The sequence below is a fragment of the Danio aesculapii genome, chromosome 8, assembly GCF_903798145.1.
Source record: "Danio aesculapii chromosome 8, fDanAes4.1, whole genome shotgun sequence".
NCBI classification, from domain to species: Eukaryota; Metazoa; Chordata; class Actinopteri; order Cypriniformes; family Danionidae; genus Danio; species Danio aesculapii.
Window position 1 is genome coordinate 39728781 of NC_079442.1, and position 17445 is coordinate 39746225.

The window sequence follows — 17445 nt, forward strand, 5'->3', positions numbered from 1 at the left end:
ATAGTGTGTTGAAGTTGGTAAAGGTTTGTTCCAGAGTAAGTGAACATGTTAAAATCCAAGTGACCACTGTGTAGCGTGTGAAATGCTCCAATAAAAACCAGAATGAGGAAAAACAGATGAGTTAGCCGCATAATAGCACCAAGGACTCAGAGAATCAAGCCGAGCGTCCAGGGCACAAACTTAGCTCCGGTTTAATGTTATGTCCGAAAATACGGAGGAGTGCAAAATGACATGTATAAAAGACTGAAACTAAAAAAACATACAAAAACTGGTGGAGAAGCAGCAGCCAAACTGCACCAGGGTCCTCTCACACCTCTCACCACATGGCTGATAAAAAAAAGCGGATTAAGTTCCATTTTCTACTATTAACTACTAGCCTATTACCTACTTATTATTTCCATATTGGCGTTGAATTAGTACTTATAAAGTATGATCTTATTCTATATCCCTAAACCTACAAAATACCTAAACCCAAACTACTACCTTACTAACTATTAATGAGCAGCAATGCAATACCTATTGAGCTAAAAGTTTAAAGCTTTTCGCCCCATAGACTTGCATAGACTTTTCGCCCCATAGACTTGCATTTACAGTATACACATTCAAATGCGACAGACAGGATACGCAAGCTTGTGTGACAAGTTTCGCAGTTCGCTGCTTTGCAGAATTCAAGCTTGGTGAACTCTGACCTGCAAAATTGCATCAAGTGACTGCGTAAATCGATCCAAAGCCAAAACATGACCGCTCTGTACAGAAATGTAAAACATGGAGCAATTGCTTGCTTTTTTTCTAAATGTCTAATCATCTTGTTTAATCTCGCCCATATTTGCAGCAACGTATGACAGATTTTCACATGCTCAAACTCTAGTGTGACTGCGGCAAAAGGCTAAAAGTGAGAATTGTACCTTAAAATAAAGTGTGATCAAAGAATGTTTGCAATTCCCAATGTAACCAATTATTGGGGAAGTAGGTTGATGATGATAATAATAATATTAATAATAATAATTATTATTAGAATTATTATTATCATCATCTTTTTTACCGTTTATCTGCATTGTCCATTGTCTAAAATTGAAGTATTACAAAACATCCCTTTGGTTATGATAAAATCATGATTATCATCGTTCTCTTCCATATTTTAGCATTACATTTTCCCTCAAAAACTCACTTTTCACTTCCAGTTGTGGACCAGTGTCTTGATGCAGACGTGTGTGATCAGATCTGTGTCCATTCCAATGGCTCTGTTGTGTGTGACTGTCAGGATGGATATCTGCTGACCGCCGGGACGGGACAGTGCAAGGCCACAGGTCAGAGAGAGATTTCAGTGTTATCCTGTAAAGACACACAAGATATTTTTAGATTTATATGTAAGATAATGTTTTGTGTGCATATTTGAGTCAGTGTTAATGTAATATTATTTCTACAGTGTATAAAAGGATTTAGTAATGTTCTGAATGAGCTTTTATTCTTTTATTCTTTTATTTTTCTTTTTTTTTTTTTTTTGCTTGTAATTTGTAAGATTTCTGTTTAGTTGTATAGTAAATTCATTTGAGTTCATTTTAATTATTATATACACATATAAATATCTGATTCTAGAATAAGTACACTGTAGTGTAGTGTAGCTCGTTCAAACTACTTATTTAAAATGAGCTGAAATGACACAATTCTTGAGGTTTCATTGGGACAACCATTTTTTATGTTCAATCCACATAAATTTGTTAAAAGTGTTAAGTTAACTTAATCAATTTGTGTCGGGACAACATGAATGAATTGTGTGGAACCCTGCATTTTTTACAGTGTATCTGTTTTTTTTTGCCATCATGAATATGTTTCTGACTTGTGTTTATGGATTTTATTTAATGTCATAAATCGTATCATAAATGATCATACATTTGTAGACATTTTGTAGTTGTAGTTAATGGTCTCATAGTAGCCTGATTAATCAAGCTCTTCATAAAACAAAACATGCTCTACAGCAGGGGTGCCCAAACTCAGTCCTGAAGGGCCGGTGTCCTGCATGTTTTAGTTCCAACTCTAATTAAACATGCCTGAACCAGCTAATCTAGCTCTTTTTTATGGATACTAGAAACTTCCAGGGAGGTGTGTTGAAGGAAGTTGGAGCTAAACTATGCAGGACAGTGGCTCTCCAGGACCGAGTTGGGACACCTCTGCTCTACAGTGTAATAAAACAGCACAAATTATATTTAATTGTGATAAATTGTAGTGTGTAAGTTTGTGCTTCATTATATTTACACAACAAACATCACTAGCATTTGGCATTTGATCGATTCAAGAGGGTGATTTATTTGTTGATATTGGCTCAGATGTCTGAAAGTATTGTAAAATAATTTCTTCTATCACTAACATTAACATCAGTAATTGTGGCATTGGTTTCACGCAGGTGGACTTGCTCATGTGGCTGTCAGCACTCAAGAAGGCATTAAAATGATGGATCTCAGCGGCTCTGAGGAAAGAAACATTACGGATAAAAGAGTCTCACCAGGACCTGTTTCAGCACTTAATGCACACAACACACTTTACTGGAGCAGTCCAGAGAATGACGTCATCTACAGGTGCAAAGCCATATCCAGCATTTGTCTGATAATTCATCATTTATGGTTTGTGCTTTGGGGAACTTCCATTAAAAGGAACTGAAACAAATAATCTTTAAATCAACATTATGTAATTTTTTTTTCTCATGGTTCCTCATTGTGGTTGATAAGCATATATGCGTTTGCTTCTAGTGTCATTAATCTGTCACTCTATAAACTTCCTCGTGGGCAGCGTGTGTTTTTAGACTATAAGCTGATAGAACTACAATGCAGAAACCTCATTTGGAAACCATATCTAATGAGCAGGTAAAGTTTCAGCTATAAACAAGGGGTGTGTTTGATCACACTCTCCACGCCACATAAATAATATCCAGCCCTGGATGCCAGATCTTGTCAGGAAATGTCAGTTCCTCCAGGTATCTGCACAGCAAGTGAGCAGAGTTTTCAACACCCATTACCAGTATTTAACAGAATTAACTGTCTATTATCAATTTAGGAGTTGACTGTGGAAGGAAGCCAGAGAAGAGCAGAAGCAGGAGACGAAGTGATGATGATAAATGAGCAGGGTTTATTGAATAATCTTAGTTGCATGTGTTTCGATGCGCTCTCATACCTCGCCTGAACAGCACAAATATAACAAATGTTATTATACAGCAGGCCAAAAGACCTTGAATTAGAGACAAACCCTCATATCTCCTATCAGTGAAGAGGAACATTTCATGAAACACCGTCACTATAAGACTAAACAATGGAAAAAGCACTAAAAGCAGAACAATAATGCTGCAGCCTCACTAGAGTTTGTGCGGGCGAAATTCTGTCGTACAACGCTGCGGAAAAAAAGGGGCGGGATTAAACAAGATGATTAGACATTAAAAAAAGCAAGCGATTGGTCCATATTTTAAATTTCTGTCCAGAGAGGTCATGTTTTGAGCCTCGATTGGTCTCACGCAGTCGAATGATGTGATTTCGCAGGTCAGAGTTCACCAAGCTTGAACTTTCCAACTCGGCGAATGGCGAAACTTGTTACAAATAATAAAAAACATAATATAATATAGAATTGATTTCATTTAAAGCACACACAGGTTATCACAAATTTCAGATTTTACAGGTGGGACTCGATATATCATAATATTTTCGGCCGCGATACTTTATTGGTATTCTGGAACCAAGTATCGATATTAAATGTACAAAAGATCTGAATTATTAATCAGTCTTGCACTGACTCCAGCCGTTTATCGCTTTGGTTGCAGTACACCAAGCCACCACCAGGAGCCTCCTGTAATGGCAGACTAGCAAAACATCAATAGCTACGTTTCCATCCTCCTATTTTTATGTGCACTTTGGTTATGCGGATAAAAAAACGGTTGATGGAGACGGCAAGATGAGCATACATTTTGGAAATGCGCATAAAAAAACATGCATAACTGAGTAGGATAAACTTTATTCGATAAGAAAGGTGCATAAACTACGATGGAATCACTTTCACAAACAAATTCCAGTATGCACATTAAAAAAGTCGTGATTTTGTTATAAGTGATCATGTGATGATAAAAATGTGTCTGAATGGACAAACCAGCAGGCTGAGCACACTCTAAAACATCTGAAGTTATCATTCTAAAATGCCTTAACTATTTCACTATTAGTGTTATTATATTATTAATGACCTCCAGAATCAAGAGCATCTGTGCTCCTTCAGGTGCTCACACCTTCAGGATTGCTTTCTGAGGCGCAAGTCATTTATTAAATGAAGAAAAGATTCATGCAGCTTCTCCTATCACAGCAAATTCCGTTTTCTACCGTTAATATTTAGCGCTAGTTAATCAGGAAGTGACGATATTGTTCGCTTTGACTCGTTGGATACGCTGCTTTATTTGCACGTCTTTTATGTAATAATCCAGATTTGCGCATAAAGTTAATTCACAGTTTTGGATGGAAACACAGCTAGAGACGCACCGTCGTCTTTTACCTTTTCCGTAATGTACCTTTTCAGTCACAAACTGCTCTCGTCACATCAGCATTTTAAGCGTGTTTGACAGTTCTTCGCTTGTTTTACATGTTTGCAATTCTATAAAACATGTGCTGGTAATAATTTGTGATATTTTGTGGTCGCTGATTTCGTGATAAATAAATATCGGAGGTAAAATATTGTATTATTGTATCGTGAGTTAACCTGTGATTCCCACCCTACTAAAAATGTACTAATAGCTTATACATAAGAATTTGTCTAAAGTTTGTTTATGCATATTTGTTTAAATTTGAATCTGAATTAATGTAATGTAAATTTTTTTTTTTTTTTTTTTTTGCTCCCAAGTTGGAGATAGTTTTGTTTGTAACTCTAGAGCACGAAGAATGACTGTGTAATTTTTGCCATTGAGGTGACTGGTTTAAGTTTCCAGTAAAACTAGTTTTCTTCTTTACTCAGTGTATGAAGCTGATAACTGAAAGGAGAGGTAGAAAGATGTTAGGGAAATTGAGAAGATTGAAAAGGAAACTGAGGATATGATTAATGAGAAAGCCTTTAATAATTTGCATGGCCCCAGTCTAAGTATCTAGATCTCTTTTTCAGTACAATCTATAGCAAACCGCAAAACAAGGCCTAACATCATCTTCAGCAAAGACAGAAAAGATTGGCATATATTGAAGTACTGTTCATGTGTCTGGCCCTCAGCCAGTGAGAGTTCATTTAGCAAAGGATGGCCTTGCTGGGTGTGGGATTTCCCGGCACTGAAATTGTGTCCCAGTGTAGCCCTGGGCCTGAAATGTTGTAAAGTAACAGAGCCTCTTTATTTGCGTGTATCCTCTCTTCTATCGATTGTTCTTTGGCCTTGTGTCTGATCACTTTCTGATTTCTTTGGTGGCTCTGGCATGCCATTAGTTTTGAGACTTGCATATTAGGCTGTATGAGAGAATAAACTGTGAGGAGAACTTTGACACCTTGATATATGCAAGTTTTAAAAAAAACTCCACTGATTGTTAACATTTTATTGAATGTTGTTCCCATATGTCACGCAAAGCATCATTGGGTGTAGGAAAAGGGTCTTTTGGTTAAACAGATAATCAAGTCCAACACAAAATGCACATATTAAGCCAGTTTATCTGTCTGTTTCAGGATGTCCTTAGACTCCAGTGACCACACACCAGCTGTTTTGTTGAAGGCTTCAAAAGGCATTGTGGGATTGGCAGTGGACTGGATCCATGAGCGTCTGTATTGGATCAGCACCAGTACTCATGCTTTACACATGGCCTCTTTGAATAACACCAAGCAAAGGCTGCTTATCTCTGAGCTCTACAGACCTACTGCTGTTGCTGTGCAGCCACTGTTAGGGTAAGGAAATGCAGCTTTTCTACTGTATGTCATAACAAGACTTGACATTAACACCCACCAACCTGCCAAAATGGGGTAGATTTAATCTGTGGCGGGTTAGACAGCCACTCCCACTAGCCACTTTGGCTGAATTTAAGTTCACTTTTTAAATAGTAGTTTTCTTAAAAAGCAGAGTTTAGGGCCAGCGTGAGCGATGACAAAAACCTGTGTTCGTGTGAGCAAAAGAAGCAAGTATATAGCGAATGAGAGGATGATCATGCGCGAGGTGAGCAGTGTTGGGTAATAGAGGTGTGAACCTACATTGGTCTCACGGTTCAGTTACGATTATCATGCCATCAATTCGGTTCAATTCGATATCTCTGTACATCACGGTGCATTGACGATGCTTTCCATACACAATTATATTTTACTTCACAGCACAAGAGAAAATGATAAATATTATAGGTGGACATAGATACATTTTTTGAATCTAGATTAATTTCACTGTAATCTTGGAATTAATCTAGATTAAAATGGCTCATTTGAATTCTGCCGAAGGCATTCAGAATATGTGTGCTACCCAAATAATGACTAAAAGTAAGTCTTTGAGAACGGGTTTCTCAAGCCAGGTGGTGCATTAGACCAGTGGCTCATCTCCTGTTTCCAAAATGCATCACAAACTGCTTAAGAAACTGTTCTACTATGATAATTGGTGATGAAAATAAATGATGTTCAATAAGATGTACTTGCGTTTACTAACTGTTTATTCAGTTAAACATGAACTGTAGGCCTACATAAGCTCAAAACAGCGTTTTTTGATTACCTTAATCCGACTAAAGTCATAACTGAACTAAACAGAAATGGAGTTAAGACATGTGGAGTATGCATATATTAGCGGCATTATTGAAAAAAACACTGCAATCAAACTATTACCGTCATGTAGGACTTTTCGCCATATTTTCCGACACGCACACATCACGAAATGTGAAAGTTTTTTTTTTTCTTTACATTCGGCGTGTGCTATTAAATTCCACAACACTCTTCCACCAGTCCTTACTCCTTATTTGCGTCTAATACCCCAGTTTGTCACGGGGGCATAAATGAAATGTTCATGAGTGAATGTGAAACTGCCAAACTGCAGTTAAAGTTACCCAAAATTACAAGAAACTCTTACATGAAAGCACTTCACGTAAACACCTTAATTATATTATTGTCTATTAAGGCAAATAACTAGACAGATGTCCATGTAAACGTAGTCAATATGTCTTGTATATCAGAAGGGCATCATGCTGATTTGATTCAGAAGGGCACCTTTTTGTCAGATGGCTCACCGGTCAGGTATACATCCGCACTAAATTATCAAGGTGAAAGTCATCATAGCTTGCATAGAACAGATCCAGCTCCCAACCCAACTTTGAGAATAGATTAACGGCGATATTTGTTTTATCGTGCGATAAGAGTCTCCTGTCAACGCAGCACATTAACACCGATAACGGCCAACCACTAATAAATATATTTATGTTTCTATACTATTTGTAATACACAGCTCACAGATCACAGCTGATTCATGATGGACGTGGAGGAGAAAACTCGCTCTGCAGACCAAGGTTATTATAGTTAACGAAAACAAACGAAAAAACGAAAACTAGAATTGAAAAAACATTTTCGTTAACTGAATTAAAAATAAAAACAAGAGTTTTAAAAAAAACTAGAACTAACTAAAACTGTATTGTGCACATACAAAACTAACTGAAACTAACTAAAATTATAGCAAAAAATCCTTTGTCTTTGTAAATGTATTTAATACATAAGCATTTAACTTCGTGATGCCAGTTTTGCACCTGGTGTTTGAGCCGTACGGCACCTCGGAATCCTGATGCCATTGGCCAGATCAAGCCGGTCCTTCTCTAGTAAGACCTCGCAGTTGCTCCCGCGACAAAAACAACAACTGGACATGACAGCAGCATGATGATACAATAAATACGACCCAAGCAGACACTTAAAAGTAATAATTTAACACATTTGTGTCCAATAATGGGTTTTATTTCCGTATTAGTGATCCTGCTCGCGAACGAATCATTCTTTTAACCGGATATTCTAAAACAAAAACTTACTTTTAACATGTTCACGAATCCTGTTCACGGAAAAGATCTGGACTTTCCATCACTACTGTGTATCTAACCCCAGAAGCAGCCTTGCACACATATTGAACTGTTCTTAGGCCTGCTATCTTGTGGGATGTTGTATTTGAGTTTGAGGATGGGTAGATGGTAGTGTGCATGTGTCCTCTGAATACAGATTTTAAAAATATATCTTTGGTTGAGGTATTATACAATATTCTGATGATTTTGTATCTTGCACCTAATAAGTATCCTAATTTATAAAAAAACTAAAACTAATAAAAACTAAACTAAAACTAAGCAATTTTCAAAATATAGAAACTAATAAAAACTAGTAAATGTGCCTCTAAAAACGAATTAAAACTTACTGAATTCGAAAACAAAAAGTTAAAACAAAATAAAAACTAAAACTAATAAAAAATCCAAAACTATTATAACCTTGCTGCAGACACGTGCTTGTGTCTGGATCCACAAGTATTGCTATAACAGCCAAGAGGAGAGAGGAAATGTCACGCCAGCAGGTCTAACAGGCCAAAGTGAGAGAAATGGAGTTTACTTTCATTTTCTCAATTGCAGTGAACTAGCTTCTGCTGCATGTCATTGTCCAGCAAACCCAGTTTCTGTGTTTTTAAGTAGTTACAGTGTTTTAATTACTTGCGCCCTCCTCCCTCGGCATAGTAAGCTACTACGACATAGCGCATATGAGATAAATAATGTCACTACGTAATAACCGGTTATAATCTAAAACTGAACCGGAACCGAATTGTCCGCGTCTGCATTGCGGTGCACCGAATAAACAATACATTTTGGCACCCCTATTGGGTAATTTACTTAAAAAAAACGAATATATTAGAAATTACTGATTACTACTGGAAATTTTTAATCTGATTACTTTACTAATTACTTCATTTAAAAAGTAATCAGATTACTAATTACTTTACTTTGAAGTTACTTTTAAAACATATAAAATATACCTATAAAAACACAAAAAAACTGCAGCTCTTTAATATTCACTGAAAAACATTAAATTGGGTTGATCACAGCGGCTTGACATCTTAAAATTCTCTCATCATTTACTTGTTCCAAACCTGTTTGTCTTTTTTTGTGAACTCAAAAGAATACATTTAGAAGAAAACTGAATGCCTGTAATCACTGACATCCATAGTATGCAAAAGCACTGCAGTGTTTGGGTGTTCTGTGTTTGTCTGAGGTAATAAGCCCATCGAAATGTGTATATTCCATACAAAGCATATAGCTGATCAGTCAGTTCTTGTCACATGATTTGTGGTTTTTAACTGGTGCACCTGCAAAATGAGAGCGTGCACAATATGAGCTCTGGATATGTGTGTACAAGCCGCACGGAATGAATGAACTTGCGCGTGCAAAAGACGTAATATGTGAACTCTCTTGTCTTGACATTCAGAAGATACCTTCACTCCTGATTCTGCACAAAAATTTAGTTTAGCCTGTTTGGGTTGAGTTGGGCCGCCGGCGTATGTTTTTGGGCGCCAATGTCCTCTTTGGCGATGAGTTTTCATAGAATGCTTTATGTTCAAGTGCTCCAACAAGTTGCCGCTCAAGTAGAAAGCAGTTGAAAGTTCTTTAGAGACATAGACTGCACTGCAATATTTTTGTTCCTTAGCTCAATGAAATCAAAGTAATGTCTGTATTTTCACTTGAAGAAGCAAACATGTTCGTTAGCATTTATCACCATTTCAGCTCGCAATTTACTGTTACAGAAATGTGTTACACCCAACTCTGGAGGTGAGACACAGGCGATTTTTCACTCACTGATGTGATGCACGAGTGTTTAAAAGTTTTAAAAAGAAACTGTTCCTTATTGCGTGAAGCATCTGTGCCTGAAAAACTGGTGTTATCGGTTCTCTTTGAAATAGACTGGACAAAAAGTGATGCTCGTGCACCCACAGTCCTGCTGCTTTCAAGAGCTCGAGATATTTTTAAATGTCTTTTTGTAAGCAGCAGTCGTTGCTTTCGCTTCAACCATGCTGTGTGCACGTGATCATCTTTTCATTATCACACACAATATGTTTTTCAACTGCTTTCTTTTGCTTAGTTATTATAAGCTAGTCATTTTTAAGCTTTTATGTATTTGTTTTTGGTGTGGCTAGAGAAAAGTGTGGCAAATTCTGTTGAGCCTTAAAAAAAGCATGTAAAATGAAAACTAGTTTCAATTTGACACCATGAAACCACAACCCCTTTGCTCAAGCTCATTGAGCAGGTTCATACACCACAAACTAAAAAGTAAAATGAGTAATTTTAGCATGCCAAAGTCACATTTTATTCATATAAAATATATTTTCCAACAACAAAATTGTGGCTTGTGAAAATATCGAGTGGCTGGTAATGTTACTAGCCACAGTGGCTGGTGATCAAAATAAGTAAATGTCAAGCCCTAGTCATATATACAGCTGTGGAAGAAACCAATTGAAAATTCTAAATTTAATGTAGATTAATGGTTTATTGTTGTGTATTTGTGTAAAATGTTAATTTGACTTTATACTGTAAATGTAACCATTTAAAATAGAAAATAGAATGTCATTTAGAGCAATTTCGGGGGCATAAAATAAGAACAAAAAATATTTTAGACAATACAGCACTGGTGTTTTTTGACTTCAGAAGAATCAATGTTTGCAATAATGCTGATTTCATTACAAATTTGTAAGAAATGTTGTTAGAATAAAATAAATAGTAACAATTTACTCCAAGTCTTACCTACTGTAGCAAATCCAGGGAAATTTATGATCTCTGTTCTTTTTTTTGTTTGTTAAAATTATTATTCAATGATAATAACAATAATAATAATAATATATTATTATATTAATAATATCATAAATAATTTAGACTTTTGACTTTCACTTTCATAAATTATATTATGCAATTGTATTAAAATATACTTTAAAGATATATTATAAGTTATAAATATTACTTCTAACACAATTATAATAAAATAAATCTAATGATATTCTAATATAACATGCGATGAATTGGGATTATTTTTACATTCACATCTTTAAGCTGATGATGCATGTGGTGATGTTTCTTTTTCAGCATGCGATTTTGAAGCGCTTAAAGGTGTAAGTCACGAGTTTGCTGGTAATTCACTCATCCAAGGTGTAGGTAACAAATAATTGTCTATTATAATGAAAGTGAATTGATATGCATGTGAAGTGAACACATCCTTTGTCTTCTGAAGATAAACGATAAGTGTGTGTAAAACAAATATTAACATTTTAAACTGTAGACCACTGCATTTAGCCAGCAGGCAATGAAACGGTATGTCAACATTTCTGCATCTACATATTGTGAAATAAGATGCAAGTGTACTGTGAAACTTACAGATGATATTTAAAATGAAAGAACAAAAGACAGTCAGGACTTGCGCAAGTGTAGAGTGGGGAAAATAAGTATTGAACACGTCATGTTTTTTTCCTGGGAAAAATATTCTTAAAAGAGCTGTTGACATGGAGTTGGACCAGATTTTGGTAAAAACCCAAACAATATAAACATAAAAATAAAACAGAACAGAAAAATTAGTTATGTGTAATAACAATGAAATGACACAAGGAGAAAGTACTGAACTACGGAAATGTATTTAATTCAAAAGGCTTTTTTGGTGATGACAGCTTAAAGACGCCTCTCATATAGAGAATGAAGTCACATGCATTGTTCAGGTGTGAGTTTTTCACCAACTTCAACAGACTGTAAATATCTTGATGGTTCTGTGGGTCTTGTCTTTCAAATCTGGTCTTTATTTTTGTGTTTTCTATTGGATTCAAGCAGTGGTTTAAAGTAACTAATAACAAATACTCAAATTACTGTAATTGAGTAGTTTTTCTCAGAAATTGTAATTTACTGAGTAGTTTTAAAAATGTGTACTTTTACTCTCCCTTGAGTACATTTTCAGTGCTGTATCAGTACTTTTACTCCACTACTTTCCTTCAACCTGCAGTCACTACTTTATTTTCAGTCCTTTACTTTAAAAATCAGTCCTGTGATTCCTGTCCAATCACACATAGAAGTAAAGAGGTAAATCACATCACAATGAACTACCTCAAGACATGTGCGCTTTATAATTGCCGCAAACCGTTTGGAAGCGTTAAAAGTGTTCAAGAAGTCTTTACACGCATAGACCCAGAGACTCAATGTTTAGATGCATGTCACTGTTGAGAAGATGACGGATTTTTACTGCATGATGACCGAAATGGCCTTAAACACCCAGCAGGCACAAGACCTCAACATAATGTCTGATTGACATTGCATTTTGTTTGGAAAAAGTAAAGTCATGTTAACGTCAGAACCCAACGTCAGGCCGACGTCAATGTCCAACGTCCAACCTAAAATCAACCAAATATCTACATCTAATGATGTTGTGTGGACGTTACCACTATGACGTTTATCAGACGTTGGTTTTTGGTTGTCATACCTGACAAATAAATATCAGTATTTGATGTCAATATGACGTTGGTTTAAGATGTTGGCTTGACATTGGATATTGGTCACTTTCCAACAGAACCTAAAATCAACCAAATATCAACGACGTTATTGGACATCAAAATAATATTGTCCTTAGACGCTGGCTAGACATTGAATTTTGGTCACCTGACATCGAACTAAATCGAACCTAATATTAACATCTTATGATGTTGTGTGTCTGTTGGGCAATAATTAAGGCACTACAAAAAGTTGCGTTTACACACATCCACTAATTACATGTAAATGCATCAGCTTTTTACAGCAAAATACTCACTACTCTTGAGTACTTTTGAAAGGGCTACTTTTTACTCATACTTTGAGTAATATTTACAACAGATACTTTTACTGTACTTGCACTACTTTTTTAGGCAAGTAATGGTTCTTTTACTTGAGTATGATTTTTCAGTACCCTTTCCACCACTGGATTCAAAACAGATGGTTGGCTGGGCCATTTTAGGAGCTTTATTTTCCTTCTCTGAAAGCATTTGAAAGTTTCCTTGGCTGTGTTTTGGATTATTGTCTAGCTGAAATGTCCACCCTGGTTTCCTCTTTATCTTCTTGGTAATGGAGGTGCAAGACTGAAGCAGCTAATATTCATTTAAAATGATAAAGTGCAGAGGATTGCTGAAGAACTACTGAGAGATTATAGCTGCTGTCTGGGTTTTCACTGCCTTTCTACACCTCTCTTTCTTCTTGTTGAATATTTTTCCCTCCGTCATTTCATTTTATTACACATATTACTATATATGTAAACTAATAAGTTTTGTTTTCTTTGCATATATGGATTTCTTTGGTTGTTTCCAACATCCGGTAAAAATTTCAAGTCAACAGCACCTTTAGAAATATGTTTTCTGATAGAAATGGTGACGTGTTACTTATTTCCCTCACTGTAAAACCACCAATATATTTTTATAAACACAGCTGTCATTTCGCAAACAGAGCACATACAGTATATTCATCCTATAGTATGCATTTACAATGTGTCGTTTTTAAGTGTCCCACCCAACCTGCATTATATAGACTCACAGATGGATTGCTTTACTTACTTTGTGTACTGGATTTAACCAGTTTTTCTTCCTAAAGGTATGTGTTCTGGGCAGAAAGTGGGGAGTCTGCCAGAATTGAGCGTGTCGGTTTGGACGGGGAAAGCAGATTAGCATTGATAGTTTCATTTATACGTAACCCTGTCGCAATCTCGCTAGGTAAGTAACCGCAGTACTAGCTTAGTTGTGAATTCAAACCTATTTTCACTCCATATGCTAATGCACTTTCATTTGCTTTCATTCATACATTAGTTTTATGGATGAGATTTGATTAATTATGCATATACTGTATTATGTAGAATGGTGGCCAAGATTATTAGAATACTGCATATTTAAGAGTTTTAATTAGCCACTACCATACAAAAATCAGTCATTGTCAGTTTTACAAATTCACACAATCATCATACTTTATAGAAGAAACCAAGTTAGTGTGAAGTTCTCAGGAAATATATGGTCACTATGCCACTAGATGTGCTGCTTGGCTTGTTGCAAAAAGAGGAACCCAGCAAGCATTTTTTGTTTTTAAAAGATGTCTAATAGATGTCTAATTTATTCTAATAGAATAAACATAGTTGTCTTGGCTATAACAAGGATAAATTTGGGCTGTCAGTGAAAATCTACTAGACGTCTAAGAATAGGTCAAAACTACCCTAGTCATCAAATAAACAGAAATGAATGACTACATGTATAAAGTCTGTCTAATCTGTCTATTTGACGACTAGTCTAGTTTTTGGCTATTCTTAGATGTCTATTAGATTTTCACTGTCAGCCCAAGTTTAGCCTTGTTTTAGTCAAGCTGTCTACGTTTAGATGTCTATTAGACGTCTGTTAAACAAAATTGTTTGCTGGGAAATCTCTCAAATAATCTTTCAGATCTGTAAGGTGTTAAAATAATCGAAATTAAATTATTGAAACAAATCATTTCGGCCACCATTTTAGATTAAATGTCTCTTAAGCAATTGTTTTTTCGACTTTATATTTTACTTCACTTTTATTTTCTTTCATTCATGCATTCAAATAATCAGTTCTCCTAAAAAATATCATTCTATCATTAGTTGGATATTTTAGATGAAATCTGAGAGCTGTCTCATATTTCATAGACCGCAATGAGGAGACTTGTGGATCTGCACATCGATGGATTTGTTCTTTAGTGTTTGGAATTTCAGCAATGAGATTTAAACCACACTGAACTGAACTGAACTTCAACTCTGAAAACTGAACTGACACGGTTTCAATTTACTAGAAATTCTATGTTAAGCTGCTTTGGCACAAAATACTTTGTAAAATCATTAAAGAAAATAAAAAAATAAACAATGATCCAAATTCGAAAAAGAACAAAAAAACATTGTCAAAACTGTCCATGTGACTTCACCATGTGACTAATTAAGCAAAGCTCCAGAAACAATCTTGTGCACCAAAAAAAAAAAGGAAAAAATTACAATGTTGGCCAATTCCTTCTCTTTTGCAATAGGTCGGGGGATGTTTTTACTACAGTATGTGCAATACAGCGTGTTCCAATTAGAGCCAGTGGCGCACAACATAAGTGTTATATTGCCAGTAGTAAAAGCACAGCCTGATCTTTACTTTTTTTCTGCTGCACAAAAGCGTTTTTGGAGTTTAATATGATTACAATTGAACCACTGAAGTCACATTAAATGCTTTGACAATGATGTCGATTATTTTCCTAAACATTTAGAGACCCTTGCTGTCTATGGAGGATGAGAGAGCTCTGCGATTTAATCTAAAATATCGTATTTTGTTCTCTGAATATAGAATGGAACAGAGTGAGTAATTATTAACAGCATTTAAATTTTTGGGTGAACTGATACTTTAAGGATGCTTGTATCATATGCCTGTAAATAGTAATTGTAATCTATGGTTGTCATCACTTTGAAACATGATAAAATATTTTTTCTCTGCTCATCTAGATGTTCCTCGTAGGCTGCTGTACTGGGCTGACTCAGGTCTGCGCTCGATATCAAGGATTTCATTTGATGGACAATATAGAAAGACGGTTGTAGAGTCCAATGGATATCTGGATCAGCCGTTTGGACTGGCCATATTTGAGGTACAAAACACAAGCCTTTGTAATATTTCATTTCTAAAACATACCGGTATCTATGTTCATGCTACTAGGACAGGACTTATGTTGTAGTTGCTAGTATTTTTCCATACTTAATTACTTAGATACTAGTTATTGTTAGTTACTAGTACTCATTCATTACATACTACTGCCTAATAAATAGACACTGAAAGAATTACTATTCATTAGATACTAGCACTTTTTCATTAGATACGTGTACTTAATCATTATATTTTAGTACCAATTAAACAAAGTAGTACTTTTAAGTTACTAGTACTTTTCCATTAGACACTGGTACTTATTAGATACTAGTACATATTTCAGTAGTCACAAGTATCTATTCTAATGTAGGTAACATATACAGAAAAATATTGATTAAATAGTGAGTCAAATATTGTTGTTGACTTCTGTGGTGATCTTTGAGATATCAACTGTATTCTATATGCATGTGACAGCTCCATATTTTTATATACTAGTAGTAGTTATTCTTTAGGCAAGTGCTTATTAGATGCACACTTGTCCGTATTAGTATATGCTCATACTTAATCATTAAAAACAAGTATTTATTTATTTGTTACTATATAGATTAATTAATATTATTCTTAATATTATTATTATTATATACTAGTACTTAATTTTTTGGTGTAAATATGCCATCGTTAGAGTAGTAATGGATGCAATTATTTCTCAATACATTTTATGCATTTTTATTGTTTTATGAAACTATTGGTGATGTTTTAACTATTTGTCATGGATTTTAGAATGAAGTAGTGTTTAGTTGCTATTGCTTGATTTATTTATTTATTTATTTTCTTTTTTAGAGTCGAGTGTACTGGAGTGACCAGTTGACCAACTCTATTTGTAGTGCAGACAAGCACAATGGCACCATGCTTAGGGTGTCTCAAAGACTGGGTTTTGCTTCACCAGCTGGACTGGTCATCCTTCACCCACTGTTACAGCCTGCAGGTAGTCTGAAATCTTAACACTGTTTTCTAAAATCCCATTCAGGCTTTGTCAGGTTACCTAATGCCGAGTTCAGACTGCATGATTTTAGCCCCGAGTTTGACTTGCCGACAGGTTTTGAGAAATTGCAGAGAAATGACTGAAATCATGGGCAAATCAGTGCCCAAGTTCATGTGAGTAACAATCACACAGTGTAACTATCAAAGATGCAATCTGGTCAGCGCCAGTGGTGTAGTTGTTAGTTCGTCTACTCTCTACTATCCTATCTAATAAAGGTGAAAACCCCGAAAAAATAATTATAAAAAAAAAAGATGCAATCTGAGAGAATCGCTGATGAGTCGCAGACACCAGTGAGATATTTGGCATGCTAAATATCTGGAGCTGTCATGCCGTGTGAAATGTGTTTTGATCAAAAATAACATCGGTGGTTACTTACAGCCAATCAGAGAGCAGCATCTACTAGTGTGGGTATCGGCAGGCCAGCGGGAGGTTGGGGGAGAAGTTAAAAGCACTTATTTTCGGTCTATTTTGACCCAAGAAATTAAGGAAAAACTAGTGGAACTTTGGCAGCAGCACTGTTTGGCAGCAGCACTGTGTCTGTTTGACGTGTCATCTGAGCAATACCACAACTGGGTCGAAAAAGAAAAAAAGTTTGAGAGAAATTGCTAATTGCCTTCAAAGTCGAGGTGAGCAAAATACTTACATTTTCTACCTCACTAAAGGCTACTTTCTCATTATGTCGTTAATAATGCATGTGTTTGGTAGTGAGACGTAGTTTGCGGACAGAGACAAAGTTGACGGCGATTTTTCCGATTGGAAAGTCATGCAGTTAGAAACCCCCTGTCGCCGATCCATCCTACAGTGTAAACACAGCACTGACAGAACG

General features: G+C 35.7%; 1 protein-coding gene across 2 annotated transcripts in view; it reads left to right on the forward strand.

The window, feature by feature from the left end:
• Positions 1-17445, forward strand: part of LOC130233763 (low-density lipoprotein receptor-related protein 8-like) — a 44461-nt gene that overhangs the window by 12366 nt on the left and 14650 nt on the right. For both annotated transcript variants that reach the window (XM_056463955.1, XM_056463956.1), the window contains exons 4-9: positions 1182-1307; positions 2402-2573; positions 5662-5877; positions 13554-13672; positions 15442-15581; positions 16418-16562. In XM_056463955.1, coding sequence (XP_056319930.1) covers positions 1182-1307; positions 2402-2573; positions 5662-5877; positions 13554-13672; positions 15442-15581; positions 16418-16562 — 918 coding nt within the window. The remainder of the gene's footprint in view (positions 1-1181; positions 1308-2401; positions 2574-5661; positions 5878-13553; positions 13673-15441; positions 15582-16417; positions 16563-17445) is intronic.